Source organism: Dromiciops gliroides, chromosome 5 (assembly GCF_019393635.1).
Source record: "Dromiciops gliroides isolate mDroGli1 chromosome 5, mDroGli1.pri, whole genome shotgun sequence".
Classification (NCBI taxonomy): domain Eukaryota; kingdom Metazoa; phylum Chordata; class Mammalia; order Microbiotheria; family Microbiotheriidae; genus Dromiciops; species Dromiciops gliroides.
The window spans coordinates 278563974-278580686 of record NC_057865.1 but is presented as its reverse complement, the minus strand read 5'-3'; the positions used below and the strand labels follow the sequence as shown (position 1 = coordinate 278580686).

At 52.7% G+C, this 16713-nt stretch overlaps 1 protein-coding gene across 3 annotated transcripts in view; it reads right to left on the bottom strand.

Moving 5' to 3' along the window:
* UTP20 (UTP20 small subunit processome component) overlaps positions 1–16713 on the bottom strand; it is a 103223-nt gene that overhangs the window by 1511 nt on the left and 84999 nt on the right. Inside the window, exons 48-63 of one of the 3 annotated variants that reach the window (XR_006353195.1) lie at positions 16400–16516; positions 15195–15365; positions 14465–14596; positions 13543–13653; positions 13292–13371; positions 11751–11820; positions 11280–11462; positions 10485–10616; positions 9341–9473; positions 7760–7947; positions 7022–7093; positions 5569–5961; positions 5233–5359; positions 4438–4583; positions 4142–4313; positions 913–1072 (exon numbers count right to left, since the gene is read on the bottom strand). Coding sequence is in view for 2 of the 3 variants with exons in the window: in XM_043965521.1 (XP_043821456.1) it covers positions 4158–4313; positions 4438–4583; positions 5233–5359; positions 5569–5961; positions 7022–7093; positions 7760–7947; positions 9341–9473; positions 10485–10616; positions 11280–11462; positions 11751–11820; positions 13292–13371; positions 13543–13653; positions 14465–14596; positions 15195–15365; positions 16400–16516 (2211 nt within the window). In the remaining variant the exon portion in view is untranslated. Of the gene's footprint in view, positions 1–294; positions 1073–3726; positions 4314–4437; positions 4584–5232; positions 5360–5568; positions 5962–7021; positions 7094–7759; positions 7948–9340; positions 9474–10484; positions 10617–11279; positions 11463–11750; positions 11821–13291; positions 13372–13542; positions 13654–14464; positions 14597–15194; positions 15366–16399; positions 16517–16713 lie in introns of those variants that run through there. The other 2 variants (XM_043965521.1, XM_043965520.1) reach the window with 2 other exon arrangements.

Sequence of the window (16713 nt, the reverse complement as noted above, 5' to 3'; positions counted from 1 at the left end):
TTTCCCGTTTTGTCAAGGTGGTTGTCTGTTCATTTGTATGGAATTTCTAGCCAGGTATGGTCCTTTTGAAAAATGCATCCTTGTTGGAATCAAAACTTAATTTTGGAATTAGTGGCTGTAGCTTGTTTATTGTAAACACTAATAAATATCCTGTCATGGTAGAATGGATTCTTTTATGCTGCTTTTATCGCCGGACAAGCCAGACCAGGCCTGCGACAGAGTGAAGTGAAGCCGACAGGGGTGCTGGGCCAGTCCAGAGCTAGAATGCATATCACTCCTTTGGGATGTCTCATCCTTCCCGACCCCGTGAAACTTAGGGAAGGTATTTCGGCCTTGGAACCTTTCCAAACCATAACGAGTACTACCTGTGTCTTATTGGAAGGCCTGTCTCCATGACACAGCAAGCAGTGGCCGAACCGCCTTGGAAGGGTGCTAAATCCCTGCATCCCTTCTGTCCTTTGTAACTCAGCCTCACTCTTCTCCTCTTCCTCAGACCAGGCAACCAGGTGCAAGTGTGTGCAGACTGTATGCATAGCATCAGAGGGGACCTTAGGGGGAATCCAGAGCAACCCTTTGCTTTGAGTTTTTGGAAACTGAGACCAGAGGTAAAATGACCTGCTGAAACTCACAAGTAGAACTGAGATTCCACCTCCACTCAGCCCTTTCTGTTATGTTATGGGTTTTTTTGCCAATTTGCTGGATGCGAGGTTGTCTTGATTTGCACTTTTCTTATCTGAGAACTGGAACATTGACATGGTTAATAGTATGCAATTCTTTCGAGAACTGTTCATATCTGGAAGATATTAATAGTACTAGGTATGCCACCTACATCCAGGGGTACCGTGCCTTGAAGACAGCACGTAGGCCGTCAGGATTAGGGGAGATGACAGAAGGTAGGAGAGAATCACTCACATTTGTAAGTTCCCTGTTAACCTTTGAGATGAGACTGTGAAGTTTCATCTTCCGTAGCAATAACTCTAAGTTCAACATAGTTTACGTAGACTTCTTTGAACCCGTCCTAAAGCTGATATAATCCAACAGCAGGAATGGGTTATCTCCAAAATTCACACCCCTGGAAAAATACAAACTAGGGTTAGTTCTGAGAACCGACATTGCTTCAGACATCATTACAGGCCCTGGGGAGGGCCCAGCTGCTTCCTTCTTTCCCCATTTCCTCCTGACTGCACCGATTGAAAGCCAAACCCAAGCTGCCCTCTATAAGCCAACAGTGAATTCTGGTACAATGAGGCCAGAGTCTTTGAGGTTTTAGAGTTTCTGATGAACTAAGTGGCAGACCGCAAAAACACGAGTGGCCGTGGGCTCGTACATCAGGCTAATCACGTCCCCAAGAATTTGAAAAAAAGGATCGATTTAGCCAGTCAGTAAAAATGCCCATAATTCAGGACTGAGAATCTCCAGTTAAGGGCTCAGAGATCTCGTTACCTTCATCCCAGCTCTGGCTGTATGACCATAGGCAAGTCAGGTGCCTTTGACCTCTACCTATAAATAAGGGGTGTTGGGCTTGGTATCTAAATCGTTCAGTCTTAAATTGTATTCTGTCAGTAAGTTGTTTGGGGATGGGTTGTTACATAAGGAGGTGGAAAGACTGGATACTTGATGATTACTATTAACATCTTTCAGATATGAAGTTCTCAAAAGATTCTATTAACCATATGAATGTTCCAACTCCCCAATGAGAAAAATGCAAATCAAAACACCCCCAAGGTTTCACATCACATCCAGCAAATTGGCCAAAAAGAAAAAAAAGACCAAAAAAAACTAGCAAAAGATAAAAATAATCAAAGTTGGGTTTATGGGATTATAGGCATTTGTACTTGTACATCTGAATTTGTACCACCATTCTGGAAAGCAATTTGGAATTATGCAGATAAAGTGGCTGAAATGTCCACACCCTATGAGAGATTAAGCACTGGAAGAGTTGATTACAGTTGATTCCACATCCACCAGAATATTTTTATCTTTTTGAGGTAGCAAAGAACTGGAAACAGATATCATTGACTGGGGAATGGCTAACCAAACTCTGGTTCATGTATGTAACTGAAAATGACTGTTGTAAAAAAAAAAAAAAATGATTGGGCTGAGTAGAGAGAAGCAGAGCTGAAAAACCAATATGTAATAACTGTCACAATGCCAAAGCGTAATTAGTTCCAAATTCAACCCCTAAGAGCAATGGAAAGACCCAATTTCTGCCAAAGCAAAAGGGAGTTCATGGGTGTGGGACCTTGTATACAATGACTGATGGACGTACTTGCTTAGAAAAATAATTCTTCCTCATGAGAAATAGCTCTCTGGGAGTCATACCGGGGGGAACAAAAACAAAATATCCACAAAAGCTGACTAAAAAGTCATTATTAGTCCCTTTCTATGCAAACCGCTCTTCTATGCACTAACCACTCTTTGGGTGGGCTAAAAGCTTTTGGATTTTTCATGAAGTGGGACAGAAGTTTCCTTGATATTTCAGTCTGGCCCCCCTTGTGACCAGTGGTGCGGACGGGATTTTGGTATGTAACTGCCCATTCATGACCTTGACCCCTTTAATGACAGGTGTTCTGCTTGGCACTGGGGGAACCCCACATTTCCTTTACCCATTAACACAAAAGACACACTGGGTCCATTCCTGAGGGGCAAAGGGGCTAGGAAAAAAGAAACTCAATTTTTGTGAAGATAACACACGCATACGGATTTTCCATAAAACATACAATTTTAATGTTAAAGCATTTGCAGATAGATTAAAAACGAGATGACTTATTAGCATGTGACGGGCCACACGGCTGGCTGACAGGGGTGTCAGTCACACTGGGTCACAGAGTAGAAATAAAGGACGACAACATCTGGCAGGCAAGCAACAACACTGTACAAAACGGTCTAACTAGGACTGGCCACGGGAAAAGGGCACTGAGGTCAGCAGACAGTGGAGACGGGAATCTTAAAAGTGGACCGCCATGAGAAGTCTGAGGTAGAAGCAAAGCTGGCAGATTCTGAAATCTGACACTTGATGGACGGCCGATGACTGGGTCTGCCTGTGGATTCACTGGTACGAGGAACTCCCAGAGGAAGAGACTCTTACCAAGGAAAGTTGGCACCTTCTCAAGAGGGGCTGTCAGGGGGAGCCACAGGGCCGAGTGCCAGGCCAGATACCTAGGAGCTGTGCAACCCTGGCAAGTCACCGAGCCCCTGCCAGCCTCAGTTTCCTCATCTGTAAAATGGGGGAAGAATAGCACCCACCTCCTTAAGGTAGTTGTGAAGACCCTTAAGTTAGTAACTATAAAGCGTTTAGCCCTGTACCCAGCACACAGTAGGGATTATTATCATTTAGGGACTCGCCCAGGTGGGACTTGAACCCAGAGTTTGCACGTCCATTACTGGAAGAATCACATACTGCTATTTGTATTGAAGGATAGAGGAGACCTTGTTCCACAGACTGTGAGGAAGGGGGAAGCAAGATCTTACAGGGACACATTCCAAATCAAAGGGCCTTATCTTAGCCTGAGACTCGGGATGATGGGGGGGGCAGAGGAGGGAGGTTTCAGGGAATCTATGAACCTGGACAGGAAAAAAGAAAGGACATCTTGACCACCACTAAACTTGAGCTGGAGTCGAGCATCTCTGTCAAGCTTCAGAACATTCATGGGAAAGGGCCCACGGCTTCACCAGGCTAACTTCCGAAAGGGTCCATGACCCAAACAAAGCTTAACTAACCCCAAATGCCAAAGAAGAAAAAGCACTGTTTTTATTCTTTTTAAAGTATGCAAGTGGGAGGGACTCCCGCCTCCCTCTGCACACGCACATATGTGTGTACACACACGCAAACCCAGACCAAACATCTGCATAAAACACTTCTGGTGTATTTCATGCTTAATAGTCACGGGCATCATTAACACAGTAACTGTACACACACACAAACACACACGTGTTCACATGCACACATACACCAAGCATCAGTATAAAACACTTCTGGTATATTTCGTGTCTAAAGTCATGGGCATTATTAACATGGTGACTGCACACGTGTGTGTGCACATACACACATATGCACAGACCACATGTCATCATTAAACGCTTCTGGCGTATTTCATGCTTAGAGTCATGGGCATCATTAACATGGGGACTGAACACACACCACATAGGCCCCAGCTTCACTCCACCATGGCCAGGTCTCGCAGGCCATGGCTCCTCTGCCTCTTGGCCTTGTAGCCTGGCCGCAGGAACTCGATTTTCCTCTTCTTGGCCTCGCTCTTATTCTTGTGCTTCTTCAACTTCTTCTTGGCAGCGATGTCGGGATTGGTCACAAACTGAAAAGACAAAAGAAAATGGGATCAAGCGGGGGGGCCCCCTGACCTTGGGGGGCCATGGTGGGAGGGAGGGACCCACAGACACAACAGATGGACAAACGGGCTGGCGAGGGCCAGGACTGACCTGCATGGCCTTCCGCTTGATGCGGAGCGCCCTCTTCTCCCGGGCCCGCTTCTGCACGGAGGCGAATGCCAACGAGAAGGCCTCCAGGCCGACCATCTTCTTGAGCAGCTCCAGGATTTCCTGGGAGAGGTTCTTCAGCGAAGGGTCTGCCCATTAAAGAAGTAACACACACGGCCAGGCAGGTCACTCACCACCCCCTGGCCAAGATGGCACCCGCCCAGAACCAAGGATGGCTCCTCTAGAGAGGCTGGGTCCATTTGGGAAAGGAGTGTGTGTGGCTACCACAGGCAGCAGGACGGGGCACCGGGCACCCCCAACCCCTGACAGGACCCTGCGGCACACGCCACCAGTCTTAGCAGGCCTGAGGCTGGTGCCAGTCATGAGACAATGACGGAGGTGAGCAAGCCCAGACAAGCAAGAGGGGACTGAGAGGAAGTGGGGTAAAGAGAAGGAAATGGAGAGAAGGATGCCAAAGGACTGTCAGGCTGGATGACCGGCATGACCAAACGGAGCAGCCCTGAATGTGCCTCCCGCCCTTGCCGAGGTAGGAGACCATGGGGGTGGCACCCCGCAGACCCTTCAGCCCTGGGTGCTGTCGTCCGCTTGGCTGAACATCTCCCCTTTAGGACCCCAGGTGCCCTAACGGATGGCCTCAGGAACCCCAGCACGCTCCACGCTGCAGACTATGCGCAGTGAGCTGTGTCTGTTGGGGGGAACCTCCCTCTACCCTTCTGAGAAGCCCTTTCCCCCCATTCATCCCTCCTTTACAGGGCCCACCCTTCCGGGGCTTCCCACCTTGCTCAGAGTAGGTGCTGTTCAGCTCGCGGAAGAGCGGAGCGAGGATCATGGGGAGAAAAGGCCGCACCTTGTCGGGGCCCAGATCGAGGGCCAGAGCTCCGAGGAACTTAAATACGCAGGTTCTCTGAAAGCACAGGATGTCGCGAGTGAGCAAACGAGTGCAGCAGGGGCGCACGCTCCCCAGCCTGCCGTGAGCAGGTGCCCAGGAAGTGTCCCTGGCAGCCTAGGGCGCCAGGTGCCAATGCCAACCAGCCCTTCTGGGAATCACGTGCTTGGGGGCTGGGCAGGAAGCCGGCTCCTAAAGCAACCCCAGGCTCAGAGGCCCTGGCTCACCTTCAAGGGGTTTTTGGGCGAATAGGCAGCTTCGCGTTTGGCCATGATGGACAGCTTGTGGATCAGCCAGTACAGGTTGGCAGGTCGGCTTTGCCCCTCCTCCGCCCCAGCCGCCTCTGCTGAGCCGGCCGCCTCAGCCTCATTTTCATCGTGGGAGGCTGCTGGGGCCGGGCCGGCCTCCTCCTCCTCCTGGGCCCCGGCCTCCTCCTCCTCCTGGGCCCCGGCCTCCTCCTCTTCCTCGGCCCCGGCCTCCTCCTCCTCCTGGGCCCCGGCGGTCTGGGATGTTCCCGGGGCGGGGGTCTCCACAGTTTCCTCAGAGGCTTCCTGCTTCTCCTGTGCGTGCAGGGCCAGGAGATAGATGACTTTGGCCACAAACAACAGATTCTTCACGATCTTGACAAAGGAGGAAAAGGCCACGTCAGCTTATTTTCCCCCAAAGGCCTCGTATCCTTCCCCACACCAAGGATGTGGATGGCAGCCTCAGCCGGATGCCCCCGATGGTGCCTCTCGCTGACGTCCTCAGATGCAGCCACACCGGGGCGTGCTCGCGGGCTCCAGACACATCCTTCCCGCCCTCAGGAGGGGGAGCGGGCGGAGTGGCCGCTGAGCCCCCAGCGACAGGCACAGGAGGCTTAACTGGGCTGGGGCTGCAGACTCCAAAGGGAGCTCTACAGGGGGAACTCAAAAGTCAAAAAGCCTTCACGTGCAGGCTCTCGCTCGTCATCCTGACTCAGACTTGTCAGCTGCCTCTCAGGCTGCCCCATCCCTGCACGGCCAGATGGACCTTCCCTTCCCCCCACTCCCTCACTTTACAAACCAGGCAGGCGAGGCCCAGATTGCTGCTGAGGACACTTTCCTGAGGTTGCACAGGGGGCCTGGCCTGGCCGTATGATGCCTTTCACTGGCTATAACCAAGGATCAAGATACTATTTTAATGACTATCTGCTATACCAAAGGCAGACAGAAAATGGGATTCTCTTTATCAGGCTGAGACAGCTAGGTGGTGGAATGGAAACACTGGGCCAGGAGCCAGGGAGACCTGAGTTCAAATAGGACTGCAGACACTTAGCTGTGTGACCCTGGGTAAGTCACTTAACCTTTGCCTGCCTCAGTTTCCTCACCTATAAAAGGGGGATGACAGCACCTACCTCCCAGGAAGAACAGTCTAGACAAACCCAGGGCTCCTTCACTTTATTACATGGGGTCCTTAACGTTCCAGTTGTGTCAGCCTCCAGCAGCCACCCTGCCGCCCCCATGAGTGGCCTGCATTGCCGCTTCATGAGCCAACAAGGCCTCTAGGGCACAGGTGAAGGAGCTTCCAAAGGGGACCCCTCTGAAAAACCTCTGGACCTGCTCCTCTGTCACGTGGATGGGCATGGGTTGGCAGCCAGGCCTCTCCCCTGCCCCAGAGACCCAACAAAGCCCAGCTTGTTCTGAGGCTCCACACTCCTACCTGCTCTCCCAGAGACTGATCCAAAAACTTCGACTGCAACTGGTAGCAAAAAGCTAATGCCAGCCTTTTCATCTGAAATGACAAGAAAGGCCAGGGCTTAGACACGGTGCTCCCCCAGCTGACCTCCAACGGCTCTGGAGGATGGCTACCCAACTCCAGAGCTGAGCACACAGCAAGTGCCCAATAAACGCTTGCTCCTTCCTTCTTTTCACAGGGTCAGTGGGACCCTTTACACACACAGAGAAGGCTATGAACCTGATAAAAAAAAAAGAGACAATGCTGCGCCTGGAACCAGTAAGCTCGGACATGTGCAAACTGCAGGCCTCGGTCCAAGCCACTGGGCCTCATCCTCCTCGTTGGTAAATGAGGATTTACCTCTCAGGGATCCCAGGACATTATCAGCAACAATAGCTCATTACAGACATACAGATGTGTACGTATGTATGTGTCTGTATGTGTGTATGCAGGCATGCAAAGTTCTTGGCAACCATTCATTAAGCCCCTACTATGCATCAAGCTGAGAAAAGGGCTTTTATAAAGATGACAACAAGCACGTGAACACAAACAACACAACCAGGATGACAGTGCACCACCCTGGCACCTGGACTTTTGTTTTACGGGGGATTTGTAGTGTCTTCTCTGTCCCAAATGGACGCTTTCCACACCTCCAAGTGCTCTTAGAACAATTCTGTGATGCCAGGGGAGGAGATTCCCCATGACCACCCTCTGACACCTTACCTTCTGATCTAGTTCCTTGGTTAGGAAGTCAATGGCCACTGGGCCTGATGGTTTCTTCTTGGACTTCGGGGCAGCCCATCTTTTAATCAGTTCCTCTGGTTTGCAAGAGGCAAACAATAATCCAAAAATCTGGGCTGAAGTAAGCCACACCCAGCTGTGGGGGTGGGACAGATGGGACTGGATGTGGCCTGTGGGAAAGAGGAGATTTTATTCTTTATCATCTGTCCATGAGTGGGGGATTATGGGGCTCCACTTCACCACTCTTTGAAGGCTGGGTAGAGCACCTGTCCTAATGGCTCCTGGAGCATGTGATACAAGCACAATGGGAGGGTGAGAAATAATCATAGGAACGGACGCCCTGGGCATATTCGGTATCCCCCACTGCCAAGTCCTTCAGGTTGTTTCTGAAGGACTTTCCTGAGCCTGTACCAAACCACACCTAGGTGAAAACTACTGTGCTCCGATCAGCTGGGGTGGGGTCTACATTCTTTCTCTGATGTCCTTTTTGACCAAGACTCAAGTGTCCGAGTCACGTATACCAAGAACTCATTTTAATATAAGCCGCCTTCAATCATGCCAACCAATGACTTGGATCTCTGTGTGGTGGACCTCCTACAGTTAGAAGGGTGTGTACACTGAGTCTACTGCCATTTTGGTCTTTGGCCTGAGAGAGACGGCCATTGACCATGCTTTTATTAAGACCCTGTCGACCTTATTAATAAAATGATCAAATTACCCAGAAACTGTGTCCCTCGTGTTTTTAATTTCCTGAAAGACACTCAAACCACCATGGTGATTTCCACAGTGATGGAGGCTGTGGCAGAGTTCTGCCTGTCCATCCACGTGTGAGGTAAACATACATGCATGTGTATATCCATGGGCCTGGATCCAGAGATACAGACACCCAAGCTGGCTCTGGTAGCTTACAAGTGCCCTGACGCCGTGGGGACACCTTACAGCCACGGATCCTAAAGGAGATGGGGTCTGACCGAGTCTCTTTGCATCTCCCTAGACGAAGGGCCCAAAGGCCTCTGAGGCCCCTTCCAGCTCTGGCCCTGGGACCCCATGCTAACAGTCTTGCTGTGATTCCTCACAAAGAGGCCTTGGCGAGGTACAGACACAAGAAGGGCACAATTTTCTCAGAGTCTATGGAGGGAGGGGCCATGGCTTCCTATCTCCTGATTCTGCCATCCTCTTCTCTTCCTGTCCCTTACCCCCATCCCACCCCGCCTCAGGGTCCCCATCTGTGAAACGGGTGGATGGGAGCAGGCGGCCTCTCCCTCCATGTGACGTTGGTCTTTCCTTCTAGCACACACACACCGGCTTCCCTACAGCACGCCCACCTGGTCATCTCGGCTTCCTGGACAAACGCCATGTGAACAGACCCTGCAGGGCCCCTGAATGGCCGGGGGAGCTCTGAGCAAGTGAGAAAGGCCTCAGGCCTATGGATAAGCAGGGAATCCGAGGCTCACGCCTGAAATGTCAGCCAGATTCTAACCACTGCCTTGGAAGCTTCTCATGCCAATGAGCAAAGGACATGTGTGGTCAGCCAGTCCATCAATCTTAGAAAAAGCAACTTACTCCAGATGTTGTTCAGGCTCTCAGGATGTTTGGTAAGTTGAAGAAAATTGGATTCCTTGATGAGTTTAGTTATCAGTGTAAGAAAACCAAAGAGAAGTCGGTCGGATGCTTTTTCATCAGTTTCTTCAATGAGCTAAAAAACAGGGCCAAGCACAAATGAGTCATTCTGCCTCAGGACAAGACAAGACAAGGCAAGGCAGGGTGTGTCTGCACACAAAAACCATGCCAAAGAAAACCTCCATGTCTCTTCAAAACACAGGGACCGGGACAAGGACCAGCCTCCGCCAACCTTGGGAAAACCCTCGGCTGAGCAGACTCCTCTATCAAGGCAGGAAGACCTCTTCTGTGCTGTGACAGTGGCCGCAAGCCTGGGCAGGCAAGAGACTTTCCCAGGGTCACATGGCCAGAAAGTGTCAGAAATAGCCCTCACACTGCAGTCTTCTGGGCTCTGAAGCTGGACTCTAGCCCTCGTGCCACGCTGCCTCACTTTTAAAATTTCAAAACAGAAATGCAATGAAAGTTTAGTTTAAAAAGCCTAACTTTTTGTTTTTATCATTATGGAATAGTTCTTGAAGGCTAACGTTATGTTGGTTAATATCAATGTCCAGACAGTAGCGTGTCCCAGGACCATAATATTCACTTAGTCCACATCCCTCATTTCACTTCGGATCATGGAAGCTTAATCAAATGCAATGGCAGGATGACTGGCTGGGTGGCTGGGTGGCTGGACAGATGGATGAGCATTTCTTAAGCCCTTAGGGTCTGCCTGGCACTGTGGTTAGCGCTGAAGACCCAAGTGCTACTTAGAAGCATGATGGCCCTGGCTCTAATGAGGAAGCCGATCCACACCAGGGAGGGGTGGCTGGGGAGCAGTGGCTGGGGGGGCCACTGTGGCCTGCGGAGTCCCAAAAGAAGGAAGGCTGAGCCATAAGACAAAATAAAACTACCAATGTGAAAAGCAACGATAGCCAAAGCGGAGACAGGATGGGCTCACTTAAGGGGTCAATCCGGCTTTCTGCAAGGATTTTCTACATGGTAATGCACCTGGCCTCTGTGTCGGGAGGGACCCTTTCCCTTCCTGAGAGAGTTTATCAGCCAAACCAAAAACGCAGACACAACGGACAAGAACATCACAAGCACTCACGTCTCGGAGCTGGGAAGGCTCAAGCTCTCTCTCAATAACAGGCAGGACCGTCCCGAATCTTCTCTCGAAAGCTGCCCCTTCAGCCTCCACAAACAAGCCACAGGTCTGGGCAGCCAAGCGTTTCTGCAGACTCTGTGGGGGGAGAGAAGGCCCCAGACCGTCAGTGATCCCTGACCCTGTGGCGGCCTGCTAAGAGCTCCCGACGGCTCCACGCTGAGCTGGACTGAGAAACGGGCATCCCCGTCGTCCTGGTGCATCCTCTGGGGTTTCTCAGAAGCAGGGGCCCAAACTGCAATTTATACCCACACAGACCACTCAAGCAACCCAACAAGCAGGCATCAAGTGCCCACTACATACAGGGCACAGAAGCCCTTAAGGGGCTGCCGTTTTGTGGGAGAGATGGCATGAATGCCAAGAACATGTAGGTATACACAAAACCAATCCAAAGGCAGGAGGGCATTAGATTGGCTGCGGGGCTGGAAGGGCCCTCAGGGCATGGCTCAGCGGCCTCGCATCCACGCCGGCTCCCCCCTTCCCACAGCGGGCTAGCTCAGAGCCCAGGGAGCTCAGCCCCATGTCTGTGGTCCCCCCCCAATTCCTGGGCTCAGTGGCCTCATCTCCACGTCGGCTGCCCCCTCACCCCTGCCTCCCCCCACCTCCTGGGCTCAGTGGCCTCTCCAAGCCAACTCCCCTTTTGCCCCCCACCCCCCCCACCACTTAGCAGCCTCATCTCCACACCAGTTCCCCCTCCCCCACGGCAGACTGAGCCACAGAAGGCACTGAAAGGCTCCCTACCTTCTGACTGCCAAACCACTTGACCACGAGCACATACATGAGGTCTTTGTTCTCCAGGCTGACTTTGCTGAGCAGCAGCTTGATGGCCATGGAAGCCATTCTTTTGCACTTGCTGGAATTGTCATTGATCATCATGAGACAAAGGGGGACAAAGAAGAGCCCACAGTTCTCATGGAGCAGCCCCTGAAAGAAGAGAGACGGGGCTGACCACGCTGGAACCGGCCATGCTCGCTGGTCACGGGGACTCCTACCGCCACCCAGAGGATGAGTGAGGGCCGGGTGCCTCCCAGCTCCTGCATCAACCCCGCGCCCCATCTGTGCTACACACAGACACACATGCATGCACACACACACACACACACACACGCAGACACACATGCATGCACACACACACACACACGCAGACACACATGCATGCACACACATGCACACGCACCCAGACACACAGACAGACACATACACATAAAGTACCTGAGGGAAGGTTTCAAAAAGGTGGGCAATCATTTCCAAAGCAGACTCTCTTCCCGCTTCATAGTCGTAGCTAAGGCAAAGGGACAGAACAGAGACATCAGCATCTTCCCAAATTCCCCAGGGAAAGCAGAGGCCCCTCGCTGGCTACCCAGCCCAGGACACCTTTGAGAAGCACCCCTTACCCGAGGCCTGGACTTCTCCTTCCTCCCCAACACCTGCTGGGTCTTCTCATCTCCACTACAATCCCCCCTCTTCTGCAAGAATCCCTGTCAATGCTGAACATGTGTACAATCTGTTCCGCACCCGTCCCCTGCACACAATTGTTTGCCTGTCGTCTCCCCAGGACACCGTGAGCTCCTTCAGGGCAGGGACGGTTTTTTGCCCTTCTCCGTAACCTCGGTGCTTAGCATGGGGCCTGGCACCTAGCAGGTGCTCAATAAACGTTTGCTGACCTGGTCTAACCAGCGGCTGTGCAGCCTCGGCCCCCGTGACCTCCAACAGAGGCAGTGTGGGGCTGTGGAGGGAAGCTGACTTTGGACCCGCATGGATCTGCATTCGATGTGCCACCTGGCGAGTCACCCGACCCCTCCTGGCCTGTCTGAGGAGGGGCTGCAGCCCTGGCAGTGCTGGAGCCTCGGACCTCTGGGTTCTACTACACAGCCCCACAGCTCTTCCTGACGTCAAGCCCAGCGGTGCTTCTACGGAACCCATCCCCGGCTCCTAACACAGGTGACCCCTCAGTCTCCAACTGAAAGTACTAAGTGTGAGCTCCTAAAAGTAAAGCCCAATTCCTTCCTTCAGTATGTTTAACAAAACATCTTTGTTTCTAGGGCCTTAACTATTTCAGAGTCCCTCAGCCTCAGACTCCTCCTCTGTACACGAGGGGCCAGGCCTTGTGACCCCTGGCCTATCCTAGCCTTAAGCTCCCGTGACGGGCTGTCCCTCCTGCAGCGTCAGCCTCCCAGGGCCAGCTTCAGAAGGCCAGTGAGAAGTCGGTCAGGATAGTGGGCAGTAATCATCGACACACACTTAAACACAATCCCACGGCAAGCAGCAATCATCTAGGCTGCTTCTCTATGAGGAAGCCACTGGGCCCAAGGAAAAGGATGCCCCGCTCCAGCTCTCCACAGCCCATCTTTAATTAAAGTGAAGAAGGAGGGCGGCTTTCCACTTTTATCAGAGTGTGGCCTTGTGCACCACCCGAGAAAGTCCAGCAGAACAGGACGCTTCCGTGGAGCCTGTAAAACCTGCTACTCTGACTGTCTCCTGAAAGGACGACCCACTTAGACGGAAGGAAAGCCCATGGTCAGAGAAGGCAGGGTGGGCCAATGCAAAGAGCCTCCATCTGGGTCAGAGGACCCGGGTTCCAAACCTGCCTTGGAGGCTGATGGCTCTGGGGCCTCGGGCAAGTCTTTTCCTTTGACAAGCTCCTCAATCAAAGGAGGGGACTGGAGGGGAGGGTTCCTGGGGGTCTCTGTGGCCCCAGAACTAGCGCCCTAAGACCTTCTGCAGCCTCATTCCAGGCCTCTGCTCTAACTTACTTCAGCTGAGCCAGCATGAACTCCAAGTTGGATTTCAGTTTGGAACCAATAGGGTAGTCAAGAATGTATTTCAGATACACCTGAAAAAACAAATGAGAACAGTAGGAATCAGTGCCTCCTTCCACACGCATCCTGCTGGCCCCACCCTTGGCTCAGAGATGCTCCTGGGCTACACAGTCAGGAGCCTAACACTTTGGTTATCTTCTCCCACCCAAACCAAGAGCGAGTGGGAAGGACTCTTGAGAACAAACCTGTCTACACTGGACTCTGACTGGTTCACTCTGTCCAGTGATTGCAAACTGGGACACTTTCTTCATGACATCATCAATTTCTGGGACCATCAATTTTCTGGATAAAATAGCCTAAAACATAATAGAAGCAGCAGACTTGTTTCCTTTGCAACTTTACTCCAGAGGGGAAAATGCACTTCCAATGTCAAAGTCCACATACATTCATTTTAAAAACCTTAAGAATTTAAGAAGACTGGGGGCAGCTAGGTGGGCACAGTGGATAGACCACCGGCCCTGGAGTCAGGAGGACCTGAGTTCAAATCCGGCCTCAGACACTTAACATTTACTAGCTGTGTGACCCTGGGCAAGTCACTTAACCCCAATTGCCTCACTAAAAAAAAAAAAAAAAAAGAATTTAAGAAGACTGCATCTATTTCAGTAAGATAACGGAAGAAACATGTGACTCAGTTTTACTGGACAATTTGTGTTATTGTTTAGAATTATGCTAATAAGGTGACAAAACTGTCCCATGACTAAAGGGTCCCACGGGCACCAAAGTATTTACAGCGACCCTTTTTGGTGTTAGCAAAGACCCGGGGACAGCGTAGACGCTCATCATCTGGGAAATGACCCAACAAACTGCGCTATAAGGAACACTGGCTAGGATGCCGCCAGGAAGCAGAGAAGACCCTGCGGCGCGGTGCCAAGCTGGACGAGACAGTGCCTCGCCTCCCTGGCTCCTGGGACGGCTACAGCTGACCAGCCTGCCCACGCTCTTCAGCTGTCTCGTGTACACTCAAGCAGCTCATCCAGGGAGCTGAAAACATTGTCCCCTACAGAGCGTGCCCAAGCATCTTGCAGAGACAAAAGGCCCCCCCCCATGATCCTCAAACAAAGATGGTGAACTTCCTGGCGCCTGGCTCTGGCGCTTGGGGGCGCGCACCTTCAGGAGCCCGAAGGCGGTTGCCTGTCGGGATGAGTCATAGATGTCCTCCTCGGCATAGGCCAGCAGGACCTGGAGCTGCTTCTCTGTGATCTTGTAGCACTTGACCTTCTTCACCAGGATGGTCACACACTGCAAAGGAAAACCCGATTTCAGCAGCATTACCAGCCTGCCCCACCAAGCGACCTGGGCCTGACAGACAGGGGGCTGAGTGCCAGGCACACAAAGAGAGGCAGGGACGGTCACCACAGAAATGATCACAATGTATGCACGGAGCACATGGGGGGGGCCTAAGAGGGGAAGGCTGGGGCCTTTGGGGGGCGGGGTGTCGTCGTCAGAAGACCACCACCAGGAAAGCTATCTGTTGGATGACGCAGGGTCACAGGCCAGGGTGGTGGACAGCAGGGCACGAGGGGAGGAAAGGCAGTTAAATAGGAAGGGCCTGACCTTTAAGGGCCAGCGCAACCACCAGGAAGTGCCGGCTTTCAGATGATAAAGGGAAGGTGCCAGGATACGTGAGCCCTTTGGTCAGAGCACAAAGAAGGGCAGAGCGACGCGCTGGGTGAGCCGCTCACCCTGGCCCAGGCCCCCCTCCTTGGCCACAACAGGAGGAGGTCTCTGCTCTCTTTAAGGAGCCCATGAGGGGCCGACGCTCCCTGCCAAGAGGCCGCATGACTGCGCACAGCACGGACCTTGTGGATCCATCACCCAATGGGAAGGAAGCCCTCACCTTGAAGCAGCTGACGACCAGGTGGAAGTTCTGGCCTTTGCCAGCCCCGAGCCTGGCGTAGTCTTTGAGCAGAACAAAAAGCTGCTTCGTGAGCTTCTCCGAGTTCTTGGCGACGGAGGGCAGGGGGAACTTCAACACCCAGATGAGCGACTGCAGGGCACCAGTGATGACCTGGCGACAAAAATCAGGTTGGAGGGAGAGAAACACGAGCCCGGGGTCCCCTGGAGGGGAGGCAAGAGCTTGGGGCCTCAGCCCAAGCCTCCCATGTCAGGGCTGTGGCAGGTCACCCCCCCCTCAGTGCCCTGGGCAGCCCCAAGTCTGGGGTACAGACAAGGCGATCCCACTAAGGATGCAAGGTCAGGCTCTTCTTCTGCACGCCGCCCCCCCCAGTAGAAGCTGACACTTTGGGGGAGATGAGGACACAATAACTCAGGGGCCACCACAGCCCCGTGATATCAAGTGCCTCCTGTGTGTGACATCAGCCTCAAGAGGAGCCTACCCCCCCTGCCCCCCAGGCCCCAAGGCCCCTTGTCCACAGGCCATTCAAGGACGTGGTTCATTTACTCAGTGCCACCTTGAGGCCTGCCCTGCAAGGAAGCTGGGTCAGTAAGAAACACGGGCGGGTGGGCCGGCCAGCCTGGCGTCTCTACAACACTGGCCCTGAGGACCTTGCCATGTCCTAAGAACTTGGCAATGATGCTGACCCATCGGGGGTTCTAAGGGCACCAAGCAGCAACTCTGACCTCTTTTGTCTCAGTCGGCCCCATTCTTACAGCATGGCACCCTCCAACAATGGCTATGGAAATGTATGTGAGGTGTGCAATAAGCATGCAGCCTGCTGTATACACACAGGACAGGAGCAGCAGCCCACCACCTCGTGCTATCTAAGCAGCATGTTCATGGCCACCCTGATGGTCCTTGGGAAGGAAGCTAACTGGTGAGGATGCCCACCTGCTGTGTTGAAAATCCACTTCCAGAATGAGCTCCAAGCTAGCAAGCCCATACCTATGGCGTGCTCTGCTGACAGCACAGCACAGCACTAACGAGGAGCCTGGATGGCGTAACCACGGTCTCACGCAGGGGAGCGGCCCAGGCAAAAGTGAGAAGACAAAGGCCTGGTTCACCGCCACAGTGGCCCAACGCACGTGATGTGGCTCTAGACCCCTGACCCTAGGGCCCCCCAGGGGATTTCAGACCAGCCTCACCTTGGCGTCTCTGGACTTGAGGCAATCGATGAGCAGCGTCGTGAAAGGGTCCAACATCTCCAGCACGTGCTCATCCGAGGAGTTGACCTTGGATCGCTTCAGGCTCATGTGCAGCAGCTAAGAGAGGAAAGGCCTTGACTTAGGAAGAGCCAGGATGCACCCCGGGGAGGGTCACCAAACGTCCTGCTGCTGGGGCCCTGGACAGAAGAGCTAGAGGCAGCCAGCAAAGCCCGGGGCCGTCTTTGAGGACCTGGCTGTTGGGCTGGGAGAAAAGGGGGAGATCCAGGCCATACTGGGGATGGAAAAACCACAGC